Source organism: Nicotiana tomentosiformis, chromosome 8, assembly GCF_000390325.3.
Source record: "Nicotiana tomentosiformis chromosome 8, ASM39032v3, whole genome shotgun sequence".
NCBI classification, from domain to species: Eukaryota; Viridiplantae; Streptophyta; class Magnoliopsida; order Solanales; family Solanaceae; genus Nicotiana; species Nicotiana tomentosiformis.
In genome coordinates, this window is record NC_090819.1 from 23,674,290 (window position 1) to 23,697,049 (window position 22,760).

The window sequence follows — 22,760 nt, forward strand, 5'->3', positions numbered from 1 at the left end:
ATACTATTTGCAGTTAATTCATTTAGCAAACATTTACAATCAAAAGATATGCATATTGATGTTGCCATAGATTAACTTAGGAGTTTGATTTTTTTTTTCAAAAAATATAGAGAAGAAGAATTTGCAACTACCGTGATTTCTTCTAAGGAAATTGCATACGAGTTGAATATAGAACCTGAATTTCGTAATAAACGTGTAATATATAAAAAGAAATAATTTGATGAGAATGCTGATAATGAAATTACAAAGTCTCTTGAAGAATCTTTTAGAGTTGATTACTTCTTATACATAGTAGACCAAGCTATTTTTTCACTTCAAAATAGATTTGAACAATTGAAGCGTATGAAAATATTTTTGGTTTCCTATTTAGTGGCAAAAAAATGAGATCTCTAGATGATGAGAACTTAAAGAAAAATTGTCTTAACCTTGAATGTTCTTTGAAACATAATAGTTACTCTGATATTGATGGTTTAGACTTATTTTCTGAATTAATAGTTTTAAGGAAAATAATACATGTAGAAGATGATACTCTAATCGATATACTTAATCATATAAAAAGACTTGATTCTTTTTCAAATGCTTATATTGCTTATAGAATAATGTTAACAATTCCTGTAACAGTTGCCTCAGCGGAAAGAAGATTTTCAAAATTAAAATTAATAAAATCTTACTTAAGATCAACAATGTCTCAAGAGAGATTAAATGGATTAATATATTATCAACTGAAAAAGAATTATTAGAAGAAATCGATTATAAATAAATTATTAATAATTTCGCATCTCAAAAAACTAGAAAAATAAATTTCAAATAAAATTATGAGTTTTCTTCTACAACAAAAATTTTAGGGCCCCTCAATGAAGTTTGGCTTTAGGCCACAAATATCATTGAGCCGCCCCTGCCCAGGTTTCCAGATCGTTACCTACCACTCTCTCCCACACTTACCCATTTTGTTTCCTGTGGTGTTTGCCTAAACTATATATTTTTTAATTAAATATTTTTTGTTACCTAACCCAACATCAGAAAATAAGTAAGAAAACTGCTTATTTTCCAAAAAAATATTTTTTTCATACCAAACACAACCGTAGATTCTATTTATTGCTCTTGTTTAGTTCTGCGAAGATAAGGGGAGATAGAGAAAATCATTGATTTTTTCTTTTGTTACAGTATTCGATGTTTACCTTTGGTTGTTTTTACTAGTGGATGAAAAGTAAAAGTTAGAGATATTGGATATGCAAACAGCACATTTTTCATATCTTTTGTTTACCAAATTAGGGAACTATATTTAATTATTTATCCCTCACTTTCACTTTTCACCCCAACTAAACTTCTTTTCTACTAAAAAGAAAAATATACGTTTATTGTGACCGTAGGTGAAAACCATAGAAAATTATGATTCAAATTTTAGCAAGTACAAAGTGATTAATTTTTATCTGTCTTGACCTTGCTGAACAAAGTGACCCAATATGCACTGGTCAAAACTAGATAGGCCTCATCATATGTTGGTCAGAGCTAAATAGGCTCGAGTGATTAGTGAAACACTCTATAGCGGAAAATCATATTTCACATGAGCCAGATATTTGTTTTTATGGTCTTGAATATCTTTAGCGAAATTTCTGGTTTCGCTACTGATGCTGGTAGGAAATAGCAAATACGTGATAGAGTAGTGGAGGTACGTCATACGTGCAAGCTGGCAGAACACCACCGTCATAATAATAAATAAATATAAAGCATAGAAGTCAGAAATAAAAATTGTACTGCAATGGAACAATTATAGTCTATAAAACTTTCCCTCTTTCAAAACATAAAACAATAAAACTTTCCCTCTTTCAAAACAAAAAACAATTATAGTCTAGAAAACTTTTCCCTCCTTCAAATATAAGACAGTGGAGCAACCATTGACAATCACTGGCTGTGAATTACACTGTCATTTAGCAAATGGATCCCATCCTAGAGAAAGTAGAAACTACTTAAAATAGTCTACATTCCCTCGCCTTAGCAATTTAGCGATTTCTAAAACGTTTTTGGCCAGACTTGGAGGGACTAAAGTCGCTGCAAAGGGTTGATGGTACAACCACAAGCTCCACGCAACCTGTCCACTCCTTTCCTGGCTTCAAAGTTATGGGTTTTTCAATTGCTGCTCCATCAACACAAAGCATCTTCCTGTACTCTGCGTCGCCAAGATCCACCATTGCTCTGGATTTCTTTTCCCAGGGATTCCATAGCACTGAACAAGACAAGATGCAACAGGTACACAAGGTTTAGTCATAGGAAGGGACAGAACTACATAGCGGAAACATAGCACTGTGCAAATAGGGTAAAAGTAACCACATCTTTTTCGTATATATATAAATTGTTGAATCCTCTTGACTCCAAGTGCAGAGGCAAAGGTGGCCGAAAATTGGTTTAGGTTGAAAGTTCAAGTCACAAGTGTTAGAATGATGTTGAACTGATGCAACTTACCAATATCTGGTAACCCTTCCTTTCTTATCAGATATGTTCGCTTCCTTTCATGATCAAGAACAGCAATGCAATTTGGAGAACTATGGTAGACGCGGTCAATCTGAAAGAAATAAAGAAGAATTTTAAGCCCAAACTCCTTATAGTTTAACACGTCCAATTTACTAAAGTAGAACTAAAAGCTCCAGATCTGAAAGTTATGGCAAGCAGCTGAGTGCTTTAAGTTAAGCAATACAATTCAGAGAAAACCACATCTATTACTCCTTCCGTCCCAAATTATGTGCGACTGAGCACGAAGTTTAATAAAGAATAAAGATTTTTGAAACTTGTGGTAAAAAATAAGCCAAAGAAATTTATATGGCTATAAATTATCTCATTAAAAATAAAACAGGAAGTTTAGACAAAATATATATATAAATGTGTCATTCTTTTTGGATTGACTAAAAGGAAAGAGTGTAACATAAATTGATTCAGAGAGAATATTATGTTAAATGTCATTGCTCCAGCAAATTGAAAACTCAAGGGGTGCCACTAACACTATATGTATGATGAGAGACCGTTAAGATAACGCTTAGACAACTTAACTTTGAAGTGGAAATTCAGGAAAAACAAAAAGGGCACTTCCTGCAATTCCAGATCAATTGGACTTGGCTATGGTCATGGAAAGAAAAGGAAAAGAACTTATTCTTTCTGTCCAAAATTCAGAAAAAATCTTCTTATTGAACATCAATCGAAAGATGCTTCCCTACTTGTCTCTGCCTTCCGTGTTAAATACCAAGGGACATATCAAATATCTAAGTTGAGTCATTATTCAAAATGTGATTCGCAATACCACCTAGTTTAAGATTTCAACTAATCGAACATCTAAAATTACAAACTTTTGAGATAAATAGATTTACCTCAGCTTCAAATGTTATGGCATCTCCTTGTTCCGTAAAGAGTTCTTTCTTGCACAAATTGTCACGATAATCCAGTGTTTCTAAACCTTCTAGCCGCACTTCACTGTGGATAAGATTCATGTTAAGTTCTAAAAGAAATAAAATCATCAATCTCTTAAATGAACAATGATGTACAGATAAACTGCTTCCTCTTCTTTCTTCTCTTAAGTTTGAATAGCTTTCAAGCTTTTCCAGGAAAACTAAACTTTTAATAAAATTGCCAATAGACATGATGAAGTAAGAAAATTCATGAACATGAAAACGACGAGAAACCACATACCTTATGTCAGAAACAGAGAAATATGTTTGGTAAGCAAATGAGAAGCTGAACGGTTTGCCGTTGATGTTTCTTATACGAGATATCAAGGACAGGCTTCCATCTGATGCAAGAGAAACCCGAAGCCGAAACTCAAAGCTGAAACATCAGAAGAAAGATATTTACCGACAACTTTGAAAACTACAGCTGTAAACAGTAACCATGGAACTGAAAGACTCAATGTTGAAAATTTACACCAAGTAATACAGTTCCAACATGAAAAATACTTAAAATTCCACTTTCATTTCTAGCCAGAAAGTTCGACTCTCATAACTTCTTTCTAAAACATTTTGACATCTTGTTTCATATTACAACAACAACAAACCCAGTGAAATCCCACAAGTGGGAAAAAGGCAGCCCGGTGCACTAAGCTCTTGCTATGCACAGGGTCCAGGGAAGGGCGGGACCACAAGGGTCTACTGTACGCAGTCTTACCCTGCATTTCTGCAAGAGGTTGTTTCCTTCTTGTTTCATTTTGGCTGCATAAATTCATGGCGAAATTGCTAGACCAAATTAAGTGTTCTTAATTGGGTGAGTACAAGGTGAAGATCATACGCATGAGGCCAGAACTTCAGATCATCTTCTGATGGTTTGAGCAGCAAATCAACAAAAGATTTTCCTTGGGTGTCAAAAGAGTTTAGAGATGGAGCGTCGTCTTCAATGGTCCAATTTTTGTTTCTGGCAGATCCATGTTGCTCAACTCCATACTGCAGCATAAGTAGGATAATCACGTGATCTGTTATTCGGCAGAAATTTATCAAAGATATGAGCCTCTAGACGTACCTGGGGAAAGAAAACAGAGATTCCCCCTCGTACAGCTTTCGAAGATTTGACAATGCCCTAAATTGTAAAGGCAATTGTTTGTAAATACGCATACTCAATATTATGCCTTGCAGAGGACTTGAACTACGCTTTTTAGCACGAGATTCTTCTTTTTGAATAAGGGAGGAAAGAGAAAGAAAGTAATAACATTAATAATAGCGGAAATGGGGGTAGAATAGATAAGGGGATCAGATAAATCAAGTAACGATGGGTTTTCCAACAAGCCTTATGAACTCAAGGAATCCCGAGAAAGTGTTTATATAGTCTTCTTCTGTCCAGAGAAATGATTCATCATAATAATGGGGAAACTACGACCAATTTAGTCATGTTCATGTTACAATTCACCACTGTTAATCTTATTTTCAGAGGATAAGATTATTGAAACAGCTTTCTACACTAACACAAACTGGTTTACAGGTGAAACAGATGACATAAGATTCATAAGTACCCTGTGTACATTATAAAGCACCAAGTTGAAACATTCTACGCCCACTATAATGACATATATTGATTTACATGAAATCTTTCATGCTTACAAACATCTCTACTGCTGACAAAATAAATTAGAAGAATCACCTTACTAATCTTATCATCAAATGCCGACTGTATTGGACTCTCTTTGACTTAAGCAAAGATTAAGCGCAAAACATTTGCATAGAGATGAACTTGGTAGAGAAGTGTTTCAGGTATTTAATTTGTAAAGTGAAGAAGTGAATAAGTGTACAAAAGAAGTCACACTATTAAATTTGAACTAATGTAAAACAGTACTTAATAATTTATAGTATTAGTTAAATTGTTGGTAAGGAGAAGGATTTACCATTTTGAAAAAGATAACATTCTGGGACCGGCTAGAATAGAAAGTACATTGATGAAAATAGGACAGAGGAGCATATGACTAGCCCAACCAACACTACTATTCACATCTTTCAGCAATCTCAATACCTATCATTAATTATTTCCTTATAAAAGAGGGCTCTCTCCATTCTCTACCTGTTCGAATGACCATCTCATATACAAGGAATTCACCTCGACATCTGGAATTTCAACAGCAATCTGAACTAGTGACTACACTGCCAGTTCACTTTACCCTCTAATCTACAAGAAAATAAACACTGAACTTCACTTTAATTAGCATTTCATATCAGCACATAGATGATCTACTTAAGCAAGCATCTAAAGGAGTAAAAAATTTCGCCAAGTCTTCTACTACGATATTAGAAACCTTTAATCCAAATTAAAAGGGCAGCCCGGTGTATTAAGTTCGCACTATGTGCGGGGTCCGGGGAGGCCGGACCACAAGGGTCTATTGTACGCAGCCTTACTCTGCATTTCTGCAAGAGGCTGTTTCCACGGCTCGAACCCGGTGACCTCCTGGATTAAAACCTTTAATCCAAATTCCCATATTTCATTCCCATGACATCGACCTTACAACGAAAGATTTGAATCGCCAGGCAAGACCCTCGTATCATTTGTCAAATTAGCCAATGTAAGAATTTTACTAATACTGAAATGGAAACCTCCACCTTACTGCTGGTGAATAGGAGCTCTTCACCTCGATCATTCCGCCAAGACGTAACTTGTCCTCCGAGCAAGCTAACCTGAATTTTGACAAAAAGTGTCAATAGCCGTATTAGGGAAATTGTCTTTCATTTCCAAAACGAGTCAAATAACAACATCAATGACAGTTCTCTTTAATTGATTGCGGATCTAACAGACGATTTAGAATCATAAAATCATTACATCTAATTAAACTAACAGATTGGTTTAGAGATTCTAACCTGTACAGAGGCACCCTTAGGGTTACGAAGCGTGACCTGATTCATACCACTCGGATCTTTCGTTACTTCGACCGAAGCCCTATGATCCCAGACAGGTGCATAGTGCCCCATTTCCCAAAAGCACTCAATGCCTTATTACAGCCTTGAAAACCCTTATTTATGCTATTTGAACCCGGAAACTGACAATGCCAATAAATTGAGGATTCGTTTCGACTAACTTAACACAATCCTCTCTGGAAAAAACTTGTAATCTAGTGAACCTCAAATGTAATCCAAAATTCTTATAATGTACCTTCCCACTATACAACTCAGATACAATTTACATTTACTCAAATCAGACTTCTACTTTGTAACAAAATAACATAAAAGCAACATCAGCAACAGAAGTAAAACATACAAAATATGACATTTGGCAATTATTCAAAAGTATTCAAGTCCCAGCCTAAATTCATGGCAAGGCAATGTGACATTTACCTAAGAAAAAGACAACTAAAATCTTGAAAGTAAATGGACAATAAAACAAACAAATATAGGAGGGAAACTTTAACTGCACTACAAACAAACTTCTATGAATTCCTAATATATAAATTTATCTCAAAATTTCAAAATTTTCAAGTCCAAATTCAAATCTTGAGTTTTAAAATTGAAACCAAGCAGTTTCCTCCTTATTACTCCACAATACATCAAATTTAGAGAAACCCCATTTGAGAAAACTGAGAATGTAGTGTAAATATACATATAATTCCATAAAATTTTAAGAATAAGCATTTAACTTTAAGAAAAATCAAGTTCAAGATACAAAGAAAAAATTATCAATATTAGAAAAGAAGAAAAAAGTGAAGTTTATTATGTAGTGCACGGTGGAACTGGAGTGTGATGCAAACAAACTGGAAACAAAGAAGTTAAATTTTACATTAAGGGTAATATAGATTTAATTAAAAACTGAACAAGAACTGAATATTAAATAAAACCTGGGTTTGCAGGCAAAAATATTCACTAACAATAAATGTGAAAAAATAAAATCTTTTTATATATACAGTATGTTGGGGAGAGGAAGGAGGAGGGCGTGGTGATAGAGGAAGTACAAAGAAGATGTACAAAACGGTCAAATATTTGGAAAAGGGGCATATTTGGGGATTGCGACACTTCTCCAATTTTTTAAATTCTCAGAGACTGCTTAAGTGAGAGAAGTGGCAGGTGTGTGTGTTTTTTTCTTTCTTTTTCTCCGAGGTTTATGTGATAATGTGTAGAGGGATCTGTTGCGCGAAATCGATATCAGAATATTGATGAGGTGGAATTCGATTGCCAAGAAGTGCTCACTGCTCTTAATTAAATCGTGCCTAATTTCTCGGAATAATTGGGGATTGTTTGTCTTTGAAGAGGCCTGCGTGCATGGACAGGTATAAGATAGCTAGGAAGGAGGGTAAGCTAGCGGTCACGGAGGTTAAGACTGCGGTTTATGGGCGTATGTACGAGGAACTGGGGAAAAAAGGCGGGGAGAAGAAGTTATTCCGGCTGACCAAGTTGAGAGAGAGGAAGGCTCGTGATTTGGACAAAGTGAGATGCATCAAGGATGAAGATGGTAGAGTATTGATGGAAGATGCCCAGATTAAGAGGAGATGGCAGACCTACTTTCGTAAACTTCTGAATGAAGAACGGGATCGAGATATTGTGTTAGGCGAATTGGAGCATTCCGAGAGTCACCGTGACTTTGGGTACTGCAGGCGTATCGAGGTTGAGGAGGTCGTGGGAGCTATGCGTAAGATGAGTAGGGGAAGAGCGACCGGGTCAGACGAGATTCCGGTGGAATTTTGAAAGTGTGTGAGGAGAGCAGGTTTGGAGTGGTAGACTAGGTTGTTTAATGTTATCTTTAAGGTGAAGAGGATGACAGATGAGTGGAGGTGGAGTATGGTGGTTCCATTGTATAAGAACAAAGGTGATACCTAGAGTTGTAACAATTATAGGGGTATCAAATTACTGAGTCATACCATGAAAGTGTGGGAGAGGGTGGTTGAAGCGAGGGTGAGGATGACAGTGTCTGTATCCGACAACCAGTTCGGGTTCATGTCGGAACGTTCGACTACAGAAGCTATACACATTGTTAGAAGGTTGGTGGAACTGTACAGAGAGAGAAAGAAGGATTTGCACATGGTGTTTATTGACCTAAAGAAAGCATATGACAAGGTTCCTAGAGAAGTTCTTTGGAGATGCCTGGAGGCAAAAGGTGTGCCGGTTCCCTACATTATGGCGATTAAGGACATGTATGATGAGGCTAAGACTCGGGTTAGGAAAGTAGAAGGCGACTTTCAGCAATTTCCGGTTGTAATGGGATTACACCAAGGTTCTGCGCTCAGTCCGTTCTTATTCGCCCTGGTAATGGACGCGTTAACACACCATATTCAAGGGGAGGTACCATGGTGCATACTATTCACTGATGACATAGTTCTGATTGATGAGTCGCGAGCTGGGGTTAACGAGAGGCTAGATGTTTGGAGACGGTCTCTTGAGTCTAAGGGTTTCAAGCTGAGCAGGACGAAGACAGAATACTTGAAGTGTAAGTTCAGCGCTGAGCCGGGGGAAGTGGGCGTGGATGTGAGGCTTGGATCACAGGTCATTCCGACTAGAGGCAGCTTCAAGTACCTTAGTTCAGTTATCTAGGGGGAGGGGAGATCGACGAGTATGTCACACACCGTATTGGGGTAGGATGGATGAAGTGGAGGTTAGCATCTGGAGTCTTGTGTGACAAGAGAATGTCATCGATACTTAAAGGCAAGTTCTATACAGCGGTGGTTAGACCGGCCATGATGTATGGGGCTTAGTGTTGGCCAGTTAAGAACTCCCATATCCAGAAGATGAAAGTAGCAGAGATGAGGATGTTAAGGTGGATGTGCGGGCACATTAGGATAGATAAAATTAGGAATAATGATATTCGGGAGAAGGTGCACGTGGCTCCCATTGATGACAAGATGCGGGAAGCGAGGCTTAGATAGTTCGGACATGTTCAGAGGAGAAGCCTAGATACTCCGGTATGGAGGTGTGAGCGGCTGGTTGTGGAGGGCACGAGAAGAGGTAGAGGGTGGCCTAAGAAGTATTGGGGAGAGGTGATCAGGAAGGATATGGCGAGGCTCCAGATTTCCGAGGACATGACACTTGATAGGAAGATATGAAGATCGAGTATTAGGGTTGTAGGTTAGGAGGTAGTTGAGTCTTGCCTTACTTTGTACCATTGTGGGACTAGCTAAGTAGGGTTTTTGTCTAAGATAGCTAGTGGCAATGTTGTGTCTTACTATTTCGCTTTTCAGTGTATGACCTATTTACTAGCTACCGCTTTGCTTTGCATATTTTTTATGAATTTCATGGTGTTTCTATTTTTCCTATGATTGCTGTGGTGATACTAATATTGTCTCCTTTTGTCCTTTTGTCTTTTTATTTTCTTGAGCCGGGGGTCTTTCAGAAATAACCTCTCTACCCTTCGGGGTAGGGGTAAGGTCTGCGTACACACCACCCTCCCCAGACCCCATTAGTGAAATTTTACTGGGTTGTTGTTGTTGTTATTGTTGTTGTTGTTTGTCTTTGAAGAATCAATTCTATGACTAGGCAGCATGCTAATAAAGCGGTTCATTCTCTTACTCGGGTAGCTTTATCGTATGCAATTCGTGTTATTTGGTATTTCTATCCGTCATGTTTAGCTTATATTTCTATCCATCATGTTTAGCTTCTATTCTTTGTTCTGATGCTTCTCATTTAGAGAAAATGGATGTTTCCCTAATGTAATTATTTTGGCTTGATTACTTATTAAATATGTGTTTCCTTCAACAACAAAAAAAATCAACATAACTCTGTATAATCCTACAAGTAAGGTCTGGAGATGGTAGTGTATATGTAGGCCTTATCCTTACCTGGTGAAAGTAAAGAGCCCGTTTTTAATAGACTATCAGCTCAAGAAAAGATGAAAAAAGAAGCAAAAGGAAGAAGAATAAGAAGAAAAGGAAAATAAGAGAAAAAAGGAGAAGAAGAAAAAGAAAAGTAGCAGCAAACACTAACAATAGGAAAACAAGATAACTTAACCGAACGAAATCACATGAATTAATAGTGCTACTAATACTATAGGTAAGGAAAGGGAAAAATCTAGATTACCTACTAACCTTCTACTCTAATTCTCAACATCCACATCCTCTTATTAAGGATCATGTCCTCATTAAGTTGAAGCAGCACCATGTCATACCTAATCACATCTTCCCCATACTTCTTTGGCCTACCCCTACCTCTTCTCAGACCCGCCATGGCCAACCTCTCATACATCCTAATAGGAGCATATGTACTTCTCCTCTTCACGTGCCCGCACCATCTCAATCTCGACTCCCGTATCTTATCCTCCACGGGGCCACTCCCACTTTATCCCAAGTAACTTCATTCCTAATCTTATCTCTCCTAGTATGCCCACACGTCCATCTCATCATCTTTATTTTTGCTGTTTTTATCTTTTGAACATGTGAGTTCTTGATTGGCAAACACTCAGCCCCAAGCATAGTTGGTCTAACCACTACTCTATATAACTTACCATTAAGTCTTGGTGGCACATTCTTATCACATAAAATACTGGATGCGAGCTTCTATTTCATCCACTCCGTTCCAATACGATGTGTGGCAAAGTCGATATCAATTGACAAAATTAATTAATTAAAGTATATTTTCTAATAATTTTTACGGGCTTGACCCATAGAATATGTATTTGATCTAACAATTTAAACGTTTAGATGAGATAGTTATACATATCAATATATATATATATATATATATATATATATATATATATATATATATATATAAACAGAGTGAAATTTATCAACAACTCTCAAGCAAACATATTTTAAATGAAAAATTAATCGAACAAAATTCGGTAGTCCAGTCAAGACAATATTTTTAAAATTCTGCATGCATTTTCAAAGAAGTTGTTTTTTGAAAAGTCCCTCAAGAACTTTTCTACTAAACACTTCATATGTTTAATTTATATAGTAATGTTTGATTATGCATAAATTTTAAGCAAAAATGTAAGACTTTTGAAATTATGACTTCAAACATGTTAGATTTCTATAGCTCTAAAAATAAGTCATTAGGAATAAAATAAAAATTATAAGTTAAAGTATTTTTAAATATAAAAATATAATTTTTTTAAACGGGCTAATAAATAAATATTGCCACATCAAATATAATAGACGAGTAATTTTTTTGAAAAGTTTCTCTAGAAAACATTTGAACACCTGATCAAACACTTCAAACGTGTTATTACTCCATTAAATAAGGCGGATAATTACATTGATAAGCTTCATAAAAAGGAAGCATATTATATTTTAAACGAAATGGAATAAAAAGTCGTGGGACAAATATAATTTCACATAGTACGCGCATCTTAAACTCAGATATACCATAGTCCAAGAGATAAATTCGTGAGCCAAAGTGAATAACACACATCATAGGCTTTAAATTTGACTAACCTACTATCAATTTTATGATACAGTATGACCTGTTGGATAAATCTATGTTTTCAACAACTCTACAAATTAGATATACAACTTTAAACTCGTCTTATATGGAGTTACAAATTCATTTCATTTAATCTTGAAGATTTTATTGAGATTTAAAAATTTATACGATGAAATGTGTTTTTATTCTGCAAGTTGAAAAAGCACATTTTTTTTTAAATCGATATCATTATATTTCACATAATTAATAGGAAATTAGAAAGACAGAATTGACTAGTAATGTTCACAAGATTATCGATATTCAAATTCGCAATGCTATAATTTGAAATGTTACCTCTTAATCACCGAATTGTTCTCTAATTGAATCAAGCTTTGATTAAATTTAGGTCTAATTACTAGAAATCCACAATGTAGCATCTGTCCAATTTTATTCTTCGCAGTTAGGTTGGTCAAAACGACAGATATTCTGATTTGGAAGTAAAGTGGAAAACGAAATGAAGTCCACTTCTATCCATTTTTCCCTTTGCACTTCCGTCAACCTTTTCATGTAGGGTAAAAGAAAATGAGCTTTGACTTAACACTATATATACTTAGATCTTAAGATAGAGCAATACATGAAAGAGAAATCTTTTTTCTTTTATCGAATGCTCGTTTTCTTAGCATACAGACTAGATGAAACGAAACTAAAAGCCCAGTAGTTTGTTCGTAGATCGACAATTCTAGAATATATGCTACCTTTCATTGGCAATTTATTCGTTATAAGAAACTTATACAACTCCAACTTTAGAAAATATTGGAATGGACGAAATACTTTATATGTCTTGTTTTATATTGCACACATTCCTTTTTAGTATGTCCCAAAAAGAATAATAACTTTCAATATTTAGAATGACTTATCATAAAAAAAAATTTCTCTTAATGAGATGATTTATAACTATACCATACAAATATTTAGGATTTGTGTTTTGAATCACAAATTTCAAAAATCATTTGTTCTTTTTAAATTTCGAATCCAATAGAACTCTCCTCACATAAAATGAAAAAGAGGGAAGGAGTAACAGAAGTTAAACGTAAAGAAAAGAGAAGAGCTACTCCAATTTTAGTGTCACCCTAAGGATATGAACTACCACTGAAATATAATATTTAATTCCAGTGGCGGACTAAGAAACTCTAGAAGGGAATTCAAAAAATTAAATAAATACTAGAGTGTCACATCAAGGATCGGAACTTGTAACCTAAGGCAAATTTTGTAATCCTTTGCCATTGCATTAGAACATTATATTATGCAAAGGAATTCAACAATTTATACCTAACAAAAAAAATGTTTCATTTTATATCATTGAAGTGAAGTTATAATGCCTGACTCAAAAGTTAGAAATAGTACAATGTCACTCATGATAGCTTTGACATTAGTGTTCAGTGCATTCATAATCCTTTTACCTGTAGAATTTTATTCATAGTTTTTGTTTGCTAATTCCTCTCTAATTTTGGTACGTAGTACACATTTGGCAAAGTTAACATTTCCTCAAGTAAGAATTAAATATACTGGAGCTGCATTTTAGTATACTGATTGCTTATGTGAAGTAAGAGTAGGTTTTGATGTAATTTTCTTTGATCCTAGCACATCTTTAAATGAAGATTTTCACATTAATAGCACTCATAATTCAATCTCTTTTGAATCCTGTTGTACATTTAATTGTTCTGTAAACAAAGACTGTCAATTAAGTGGACAAGGCTAATAAATTCTTGAAATGGAGCACATGGTTATTGCCAAAGAGCCAATGTTGCAACTTGTTGTAACCTACAACAAGGCTTTTTAGCTCTTTCCCCTAGTGACTATGGGGAGCCTGGGAGCAAACACTGAAGTTATCTCCTTGTGACTTATAGGTTAGGGGTTCGAACCGTGAAATCAGCCACTGATATTTACATCAGGGTAGGCTGCCTCATTCCACTTCCTTGGAGTGTGACCCTTCCCTGGACTCGCACCTGCGAAAATGCAGGATACTTTACCAGATTATCCTTTTTTTCTTCTAGTGATAATACTAATAGTAGCAGGCGCCTTTCAAAGCACTTTCTAGTTCTTATATGAATACGGAAACGTAAAAATCATAAAGCTTTTATAATGTATTACTTCAAAACAACACACAGTAAGCTCCCAATCTATATTGAAACAACACACAGTAAGCTTTTAGATTCTGTCAATATCATCCTCAAACTCAACACAATTATCAGCAAAACCATGTTCGTCTTCATCAAATCCAGCACCAAGGCCCTCATTGAGCCTAATGTTGTCAGGCAACTCTTTGTAAGCCTTCAACAGCCTCGCCTCATCTGGCATGTACTTCAGAATCACATCTGCTTTATCATCCTGCCAAATGCCAATTACCAATTAGTATTTAAGTTAAAGACCAATCCACATTCTACTAGTAGAACTATAATAACATCAACAGTAGTACAATTCTCTGCCTCGCTAAAGAGAGATAATCATGAGCAGATTTGACATAGTTCCACAGCACACAGGTTGCAGGGCGGATCCAATTTTCTGTATAAAATTCACCGAAAAATTGAGTGATGAATTTAGTAGTTGAAACCGAAATCCTGAACATATAAAATTAATTGTCGATCCGCCACTGCACACATGTCCCATTTTTCATTATGAATTTATGACTCTAACGAGTAACGACCCCATTGGAACTACAGCATAAAAGAACTACCAGGACTATGAAAGTAAGTAATTTTGTCAAATTAACTATCTATTTATACTACTATGTAATAGAGTAATGTTTTTACACCATTACTATAATTTAACATGTTATAACAAGTTACTATTTACTAAAGATTGTCATCCAATACTATCAAATAGAGTTATCTGAAATTACTTTTGAAATAACTTAATTTTGTAAATATTTTTTACATCGTCAGTGCACTTAAATTAAACTCGTTGCGAAGCTAAACATCGGAAAAAGACCAAGGTTCTCACAAAAGTTAGAAATCAGATTCTCCGAAAAAAAAGAGAGGAAAAAAGATGCAAGTCAAACAGGAAGTGGTGTTTCTATTAGTGGCGGACGTGAGTAACGCGTATGAACCCGTCCTTGGGATGAACATAAAAAACAAAAAAATAAGAAGAATATATACAAATTATTAATTTAGAACTCAGTAGTAAAAGAATTAGAATCCTGAACCCATAAGATTGAAATACTAGTTCCCGCTTCCGCCGCATACCGAGTTCCTCACAAAAGTTAAACAAAAAATAAACATTGTGTCTTAATTACCTGATAATCACGAAGACCAACGAGGATGATATCATCAACAGCAATCCATACTTTTTTATGCATCTTACCACGTATGTGACATAGACGTTTTGTTCCATCAATACACTGCGCTTCACATCTTCCATTACCTAACATACGTTGTACTTGTGCGTATTCTTGTCCATCTTCTTTGAATATTAGTTCTCTTTTTTCGTCATCTGCTTCGTTCTTCCCTCTCTTCTTATTCTTTCCTCCTTTTCCCTTGTTCTTCGGCATTTTTTGCTTCTCTTTCTTATAAGCTTCTGTTTTGCTGCTTATAATTTGCGTTTCTCCTAATTATATACTGAAGTATTTTGTTTTCCAGACCGAACTAGGAAAACTAACGTGAGATGTATTCGACCTAATATAGGAATTAACCAAAAATAATCCTAATCTATATTGTATAGGAATCGGATTGTTAGTTTTGTTTATTTATGGTTAATAAGTTTTTGAATTACTGGAAGAGCAAGTTAATTACATGGACACTAATCTAGTTACTTCGGGAACCAAGTTTTTTTTTGTTTTTTTTTTTTTTTTTGGGGGGGGGGGGGTGGTGTAAGTAAAAAGACTAGGTAATTAGCTTTAATAAATAAATTCGTTTTACGTATCAAAAAAATAAAAGGAGACTTTCTCAGCTATTTACTTGGGGACCAAGATAACTTTTATAGAGTGTAACTTATTGGTCCCAAGGTAACTTGGCAATCCGTTGCAAAATTGGACTAACAAAATGCCCCAACAATATGAAAGTGCAAAGGCCAGGAACAAAAAGAAGTCTAATCCACAGACAAGAGCCTGCTTTAAAAGCTTAGCAACCACAACATTTACCATACCACACAACTCAGTTTATTCACTGCCGTTGCCTCGTGCATACTGCTAAGAAGGAATAACATTAGTCAGTAGAAGGATTTTGCTACAATGCTGATACTCTCATAGCTACACATAAATTATACATTTTCTACCGGGGCATAAGAAAGTTAAATAACCTGTTCACAATGTTCAAAAGAACCTCCGAACTTCCATTGCATTTGAACAGGTTAGAACAACCAATATCTCTCTCTCTGAATTCCATTTACATCCTCTCTCATGTTTTGAGAGCACAAGGATGAACTATGGTCAAAAGGATTACAAAATGTTTCAATACCTATGACAGTTAGTACTGACACCTAAATCTTTCTTCTTTGCTTGTTCAAAGCCAAGAAAGATTGGGACTTCGGCTCAGCTAATAAGCAAAACAACAGCATTAATTCACATCGTGGAGATAAGAAAATCAGTGCCTGATAGTAAGTTCAGCCCTGAGATGGAGTACACCGTTAATAAAATAGAGACTGTCCTCAGCCATGAAAGAAGTCCAGGGTATGGCAAATAAGTTGCGGTAGCCAACTGCCTTACCCCCAGTAAAAGTGTAGTTCCCTTTGTATTTGCTGACATACTCCTCTGCTGGTTTTGTCCTTGCAGCAAATTCATAATCGACTGCAAATGAAACTGAACCCTTTTCCTGCATTCCAAGAAAGAGACCAAAACAATGGAAAGAGCTTTGCTGATCCATGTTGCAATGTGCGGATAGGAAAAACCCTTGCCCACCCAAATGAAAAGCTTGAGAATATACTCTCCCAGATGGAAACAGATTAGCACATTCGTCCCGCTTAAGATCCAAGTAGACTATACATTGTTGCCGTGGAAGTTCAAACTCAACCACCTTAACAGGCCGATACTTGTATGCACGCTCCACAAAACGACGACTAGACGAAGCTGATTCTTCTGCAGCTTGAGTTCGCTGACGGTGAGGGGCCTCGGCTTTAAAAAAGAGGGCCTCAAGCACAAGCTTGGATGAAAACTCATGTTCGAAGTCATTACATGTGAGAACCTTCCGAAGCTTTCGGCAGCTCATGAAAGGAAAACGGATGCAATGCCCAAGTCTTGAACTAAGAATGTCTCGCCGTTCGTCTATCTGGGGAAAATGAGCCCTTGTCCACTTCAAGACAAAGTCATATACGGCATCTTCTGATGCCACCTGGAGGTCATCACTAGACAAAATTGCCTCAATACCAGTAAGAGGTAACTTCATGACCTCATCTTGAAACCTGAGCAAAGATGCATGAGATGATTAACGAGCATAGGCAAGTACCACATGCTTTAATAAGAACATTTACAAATGTAATCCATATCTACCATTCACACAAGAGCAACATGTTAAAAATTTCATGTCATATTACTTTTACAAATTAAAATGAATTACACCGCTTTCATTAAGTAACGTTTTATGCATTGAAACCATTATGTACGTTAATTTATTGCCAACCTTCTGATGTTAAATTTAAATGAAAATTTTATGCACACGTATAAATATATGGTGGGCTTGTTATATTCTTCTTTATAATTGCTTACATCAAATTCTTATGTTACAATTGATAGATTTAAAATTTTCACAAAGTTGCCAATATGTTACCCAGATGTTTGAAATGTTTCCAGTTTTGCTAATCAGAACTTATTATTGAAACCAAACTTTAAACCATATGCTGAAATTGGTCGAAATAAATTCTGGTAGCAGAAATGTTCCTTGGATAACAAACTTCAAAACAAAAGAAAAAGGAAAAAGAGTAGGCATAAACAGAACTAACTTGGTTATATCTTTGTATCTTGCAGCTAGGAATTGTTTTGCTGTATCGGTCAATGGCTGAACTGCTTCAGCCATCAGGACACTAGAAGGAAGCTCCAAATACAGCAACGCCGACTCCGGAGTCATAGGCAAATTGCGTAATAGCCGGCTGCAATACCGCATGCAAGAAGCAACCTCAAATTTGTCAGCAGCCATGAGTACATCCAGCAAAGCAGGAGCTGTACTTGTAGTTAATGTATTGCTATACATGAAATTCAGGAGCTCCATCAATGCAGCTTCCTCTGCTCCATGAGAATGAATGTAGAAAAATCACTTTATGCGAGAAGGATACTGACTTTCAAGCCACTTCACAGATGAAGTAACAACATTTGATTCACAATTTTCAAAACCAAATGTGCAGTAAATAAATATTACTATTCTGTTTATAACCAGTAGATAAATATTATAAAGCACTTAAAATATGACAGAATAAGCATTTCAATTCCCTACAATTTGCAAATTCCTCATATTCATGATGAATGGGAAACTGCATTCATGAGAAACCTTGTCCGCATCAAACTCTACTAAAGTTATTGATCATTAAGTCAAACAACAGCACACATACCTGAAGCATTAATCCGCAGAGTTACTTGTCTTTGCTCAGACTCTCTCATCCCATTCGAAAAGAGCTGCACAAGTTATATAATAAAGCAGGTTCAAACTTCAAATACAAATTCAAGACAGTGCATAAGCAGCTTACACATGAAACCAAATGTTTACCTTGTAGAAGAATGGACTCTTTGCTGCTAAAATGGGGGAGCTAATGTGTAATGTTTTAACTTTTATAACTCTTGGAGAATCACAGTTCCAAGTTGAATCGTCGCTATTAGCAGCTTCATCTCCTGCACCGAAAACATAACATGGTTTATCTATTTTTTCCAGCCCGTGTCACACCACCCTTTTTCATGACTTCATTGGGGGCAGAGGACGATAAAACTGCACTCTGTAACCACATTGTGCTGATATGAAGACCATTAATGAAATTTTCTTTAGGTTTGCTCATCTGTCTTTCCCGTTCATACTGGCACACAGGGAAACTCCATCATATAACTAAGGCTCAAAAGTGACAAAAGAAATCCGAGCACAAAATTTAATGCATTGCGCTCCTGGGTTTTCTCAAAAAGGCATTTACAATTTAATCTTGGAATACAATTATACAAATTATAACAAAAACCAGCCAGTATATACTAATCTCTCCATCCAATCAAACAAGTTACTTATTAAATAAAAAATAATACATCGCTAAACAAACTCAATCTATCTTAATCTACTATAAGAATTTATCCTGTCAGAAACAAACTGACAACTAGAAACAAGAGTTCTTTTCATTCATAGTTGTGGTACATGGACCAGCTTGCTTATAGCCTTGTACCTCAACCAATCCATCGTGTGCTACCTCCCACTAGTATACCAGGTAACTCCAACCACCAAAGCCTAGAAAGATGCCTCTACTGGGAAATAGTCTCCCATGATCCATTTCAACTTAGTTGATAACTCGAAGCAAGATTTCTTGTCCAGGTTACAGAATTTTCCCTGCTTTGATCTCTGAAACTAGGTCCGGCCCTTCACCGGACCCTGCGCATAGCGAGAGCTTAGTGCACCGGGCTGCCCGATCTCCGAAACTACTTTCATGAGATACTTAATCCACTATGTGAGGATAACTGACAGAAGCAATATGCAGCACAAATACATGCCCAGAATAGTTCTAACATACAAGTCAAACAACTGAACTTTTTACTTCTGAGCAATCTGATTTCCCTAGGCAGACCAGGAAGAACAGTTCCAAAATCTCTCGCATAAATTCCCTCTAAATGGGAGTTGCCTTAGCATAATAAAGACGATATTACACGATGGAAACAAATGACCCTTTAAAACCTACCACCTTAAGAGCCAAACTGATCCATGAAAAATGGGGCAGGACACCCATTTTGGGGTAATATTTATTCAGAGGTTAGCCGTCACCAAGCCTTTTATATCCCATGGAATTGCAACCGTGTTTCATATTGTGTATCCTTTCTATTTTTGAAAATTCATCAGACAGTAGCATTTCAAGTCATACTGAATTCAGGAAACTAAAAAGAATTTAAGAACCACAAAAGTTCTCAAGGAAAATAGGACCCAAGGAAGAGAAATCTACAAAGTGATTTTATTATAATACCTGAGTTTGGCTCTTCAATCATTGCAACAACTGATTCGTCTTGATTTTCATTATCAGCATCTTCACTATCAATTTGGTTACAGCTTATTATCTGCTCTTCAGGGCATGCTGTGATATCCAAAGCTGCAAACGAGTGGCACATGTCTGGTTATCATCAGAAAAAAACCCATACCAACATAAGAAAGAGTAAAAGTCTAACCACTATGCATAAGATTTATAACAAGGGAAGAAAGTGTAGTGTATATTGTTCATCCCTTGCCTCCCTACACCCAACCTCCCCTAAAATGAAACGGTTACAGAAGGAAACTATTAGAAGGGGAAGTCTCATTGTAAAAATATGCAGCAAGTGATATCTTTAAGTCCGTCATGGTTTCAAACCAGAAATGGAGAATCTGTGAAAACTTCATTCCAGCAATTATGACACTTTGACTAATTATAAAAAACACAGATTACAAAAAGGTAAGATAAAGACATTTGAAACATGTAGAAGTCTATGCAATATGGTGTTCATATCATTTAATCAAAATCTCCTTAAAATGTTCAAACTATAAAATGTTGATTAATGTCATAGGGAAAAGCTGAGCAAATAATTCCCATAAATAAACATTTCTCAAACAGAGGAGCGGTCCATGCCAGCTTGCACACATCTTGACCAATTTGGAAAACCCAAAACAGCCAACGAGTACTCATGCCAAGATAAACCTTCTAACCAATGTGGGAGCAGGTGAGCTCACATTGAGTGTTGTTACAGGGATTCAAGCCCCGGATCACACTCAGGCACCATCAAAAAACATTAAACAAGCAAAACCTTTTTCTTTTTTTCTTTTTTCCTTTATTTTTTTTAATACTATCCCACCGAGTACTGCTGCCTTGCCCCACATTTTTCTCTTTCTCTCCCTTTTTTCAAATAATGTTATTGTCTAAGCCAGCTTGTGTGCACCTCACTATTCCACCGGATACCTGCTACCGCTTGAGCAGGACAAGTACCGAGTAACTATGCCCACCAACGCTTAGGCTGATGAAAGAAATGACCTAGTTGCCTCATTTTTCTCGTTCTCTTCTTCACTTCTTCCCCCATTTTTTCCAGGTGAAACTATAATCTAGGGAAAATACTATAACATCCCAAAATTGCAGACAAACAAATCGAAGAAAATAAAAACAACAATACGACAACGTTTTCCTTAGATAGCGGTTTGCGATTACAGCTATTAACGAAACAAACCCTTAAAAAGGGCCAATTACAGCTATAATGAGACAAAAAAGCTAACCATTTTCCTTTTTGAAATCTTCACGGCGGCGCTTGCGATTACGCGCCCAATCAGCAAGGCTGTGGCAGCCGTGAGAATCAGATGTGCCGTCGCCGTCGAGCGAGTCGCCGACGATCTCGATCCGGAGGACACGGTCGGAGAAGTTGCTATCGTTGAAGGCAAAAGCGAAATCGGGTTCCCGGGTACGGGTTGGGGAGAATTCGGGGTCTATTACAGCCGTTCTCGGGTCGAATAGGTCCAAATTCTGGTCCTTCATACTATTCTCTATCGAAAAACCCTAGCTGGTTTGTTGCGAGGATTTGATATTGGGAATCAGTTATGGCGTGAGATTAAATTGGAGATAAGATATTTATTTGGATTCGAGTTGTTGCAGAATTATTAAACTAGTGAGAGAAAAAAGAAGAGAGAGAAGGGGACAAATTTGAGTATAGGTAATGGTGGGTTCATAGTATTCACATGCAATCTAAATTATTCATAATTTCATATGTGATTAAATTCAAATTAATTAGAGTTAATCGGTATTGAAATAAATACAATGAGCGATTGACTGGAATAGCCCTATAAGGAACTGATCTTTAAATATTATCCTACATATTTTTTTTTTTTTATCGAAGTGACAAAGTTTATGCTATATTTAATTTACTTATTTTATATAAATAATTTACAAACTCTATTCGATTGACATGATTTTGTATTTTTTCAATTGTTCATCAAAGTCTATCCGACTGGTATAATTTTTTTGTGTTGTTCCACAAAATATTCTTCAAATTTGAATTACAATTTCGATCAAAAACATCCCAAATGTATTTCAAATAATCTTAAATTTGAAACAAAGCCTCCAAATATCAACCCTTCTCCCCCCCCCCCCCCCCAACAATCACCAATTTAATCAAATAATACCAAAATTAACAAGATCCACTTTGTCTTCTTCAACACTATCTAAGGATCAATAATGAAGTTTTAATATTTTTAAAGCAAATTACTAAATTAGGATTCAAACTAAAAGTTTAAGCATAAATAATTAATACCTAAATAATTCTAACAGTAATTAATCATTAACTTGAAATTGTCAAGCCTAAATAAGAAACTTAAGCTTCCAAAATTGAAAAATTATGGTGTTCTTGGTGAAGAAAATACGGAGAAGAATGAGCCAAAGGGGCAAAGAGGTAGAGTCCATTTATTAAATTCCACCAATTACGAGTACATTAAGCTAGAACCTGACTCATTAAAGGACGTGTCACGCAATTTTCTAAAATATAACAACAATTGAACCTCAATGTCAAATAAGTTAAATTGTTTTATAAATCCTTAATTATTATGGTACTTCATATAACTTACTCGGGCATAATGTAAATTTTTTTAGTGGGTATCGAAATGATTATAAATAAAAAATACACAGTGTTATTTTCACCACTTCGTGAGCTATACGATCTTTACCACAAAACTAATTTTAGTCTAAAAACCTTGAAAAGTATGAACAAATAAATAAAAAATGAAAGTGTGAGAACCTAATTTTCAAGTGAATGGACTTGGATATTTTAAACCTTTTTTAAAAATTTCCAATAATGTTTTAAAATAGGTTATGTGTGTTAAG

The 22,760-nt window shown here is 35.8% G+C and overlaps 4 protein-coding genes across 5 annotated transcripts; 1 reads left to right on the forward strand and 3 right to left on the reverse strand.

Moving 5' to 3' along the window:
- Nucleotides 1-1,736: 1,736 nt before the first annotated feature.
- LOC104115991 (putative glucose-6-phosphate 1-epimerase) lies at nucleotides 1,737-7,669 on the reverse strand. Its single transcript, XM_009626745.4, has 8 exons — nucleotides 6,312-7,669; nucleotides 6,057-6,131; nucleotides 4,495-4,551; nucleotides 4,267-4,418; nucleotides 3,676-3,810; nucleotides 3,357-3,459; nucleotides 2,461-2,560; nucleotides 1,737-2,224 (listed from the first exon to the last, which is right to left on the reverse strand). Exons 1-8 carry the CDS (start codon nucleotides 6,420-6,422, stop codon nucleotides 2,001-2,003), a joined length of 957 nt encoding a protein of 318 aa, XP_009625040.1. The 5' UTR covers nucleotides 6,423-7,669; the 3' UTR covers nucleotides 1,737-2,000.
- Nucleotides 7,670-7,703: 34 nt separating this feature from the next.
- Nucleotides 7,704-8,126, forward strand: LOC138897189 (uncharacterized). Its single transcript, XM_070183149.1, has one exon. The coding sequence runs from the start codon at nucleotides 7,704-7,706 to the stop codon at nucleotides 8,124-8,126; it is 423 nt and encodes a 140-aa protein (XP_070039250.1).
- A 5,768-nt stretch (nucleotides 8,127-13,894) lies between these two features.
- Nucleotides 13,895-15,461, reverse strand: LOC104115997 (eukaryotic translation initiation factor 1A-like). The gene is made up of 2 exons (XM_009626751.4): nucleotides 15,067-15,461; nucleotides 13,895-14,162 (listed from the first exon to the last, which is right to left on the reverse strand). Exons 1-2 carry the CDS (start codon nucleotides 15,319-15,321, stop codon nucleotides 13,983-13,985), a joined length of 435 nt encoding a protein of 144 aa, XP_009625046.1. The 5' UTR covers nucleotides 15,322-15,461; the 3' UTR covers nucleotides 13,895-13,982.
- Nucleotides 15,462-15,904: 443 nt separating this feature from the next.
- LOC104116003 (BTB/POZ domain-containing protein POB1-like) lies at nucleotides 15,905-21,605 on the reverse strand. Of its 2 annotated transcripts, none has more exons than XM_009626775.4 (6): nucleotides 21,167-21,605; nucleotides 19,899-20,021; nucleotides 18,461-18,582; nucleotides 18,306-18,369; nucleotides 17,703-17,982; nucleotides 15,905-17,165 (listed from the first exon to the last, which is right to left on the reverse strand). In XM_009626775.4, the coding sequence occupies exons 1-6, from the start codon at nucleotides 21,420-21,422 to the stop codon at nucleotides 16,352-16,354; spliced, it is 1,659 nt and encodes a 552-aa protein (XP_009625070.1). In that variant the 5' UTR covers nucleotides 21,423-21,605; the 3' UTR covers nucleotides 15,905-16,351. The 2 variants fall into 2 exon arrangements, with proteins under 2 accessions (XP_009625070.1, XP_009625060.1); XM_009626765.4 differs by having other exon boundaries at nucleotides 19,899-20,042; nucleotides 21,167-21,602.
- Between the last annotated feature and the right edge of the window lie 1,155 nt (nucleotides 21,606-22,760).

Bases quoted from the DNA above. Each gene is read 5' to 3' on its own strand.
- LOC104115991 (XM_009626745.4), bottom strand. From the start codon at position 6,422: ATGGGGCACTATGCACCTGTCTGGGATCATAGGGCTTCGGTCGAAGTA. The intron at 6,132-6,311 runs GTTAGAATCTCT...GTCAAAATTCAG, and splicing joins CTAAGGGTGCCTCTGTACAG to GTTAGCTTGCTCGGAGGACA. The intron at 3,460-3,675 runs GTATGTGGTTTC...TCTTATCCACAG, and splicing joins TTCTCTGTTTCTGACATAAG to TGAAGTGCGGCTAGAAGGTT.
- LOC138897189 (XM_070183149.1), top strand. From the start codon at position 7,704: ATGGACAGGTATAAGATAGCTAGGAAGGAGGGTAAGCTAGCGGTCACG.
- LOC104115997 (XM_009626751.4), bottom strand. From the start codon at position 15,321: ATGCCGAAGAACAAGGGAAAAGGAGGAAAGAATAAGAAGAGAGGGAAG. The intron at 14,163-15,066 runs GTAATTAAGACA...GGCATTTGGCAG, and splicing joins TTGGTCTTCGTGATTATCAG to GATGATAAAGCAGATGTGAT.
- LOC104116003 (XM_009626765.4), bottom strand. From the start codon at position 21,422: ATGAAGGACCAGAATTTGGACCTATTCGACCCGAGAACGGCTGTAATA. The intron at 18,583-19,898 runs GTATTATAATAA...TTTTCGGTGCAG, and splicing joins GATTGAAGAGCCAAACTCAG to GAGATGAAGCTGCTAATAGC. The intron at 18,370-18,460 runs GTAAACATTTGG...TAACTTGTGCAG, and splicing joins AGAGTCCATTCTTCTACAAG to CTCTTTTCGAATGGGATGAG.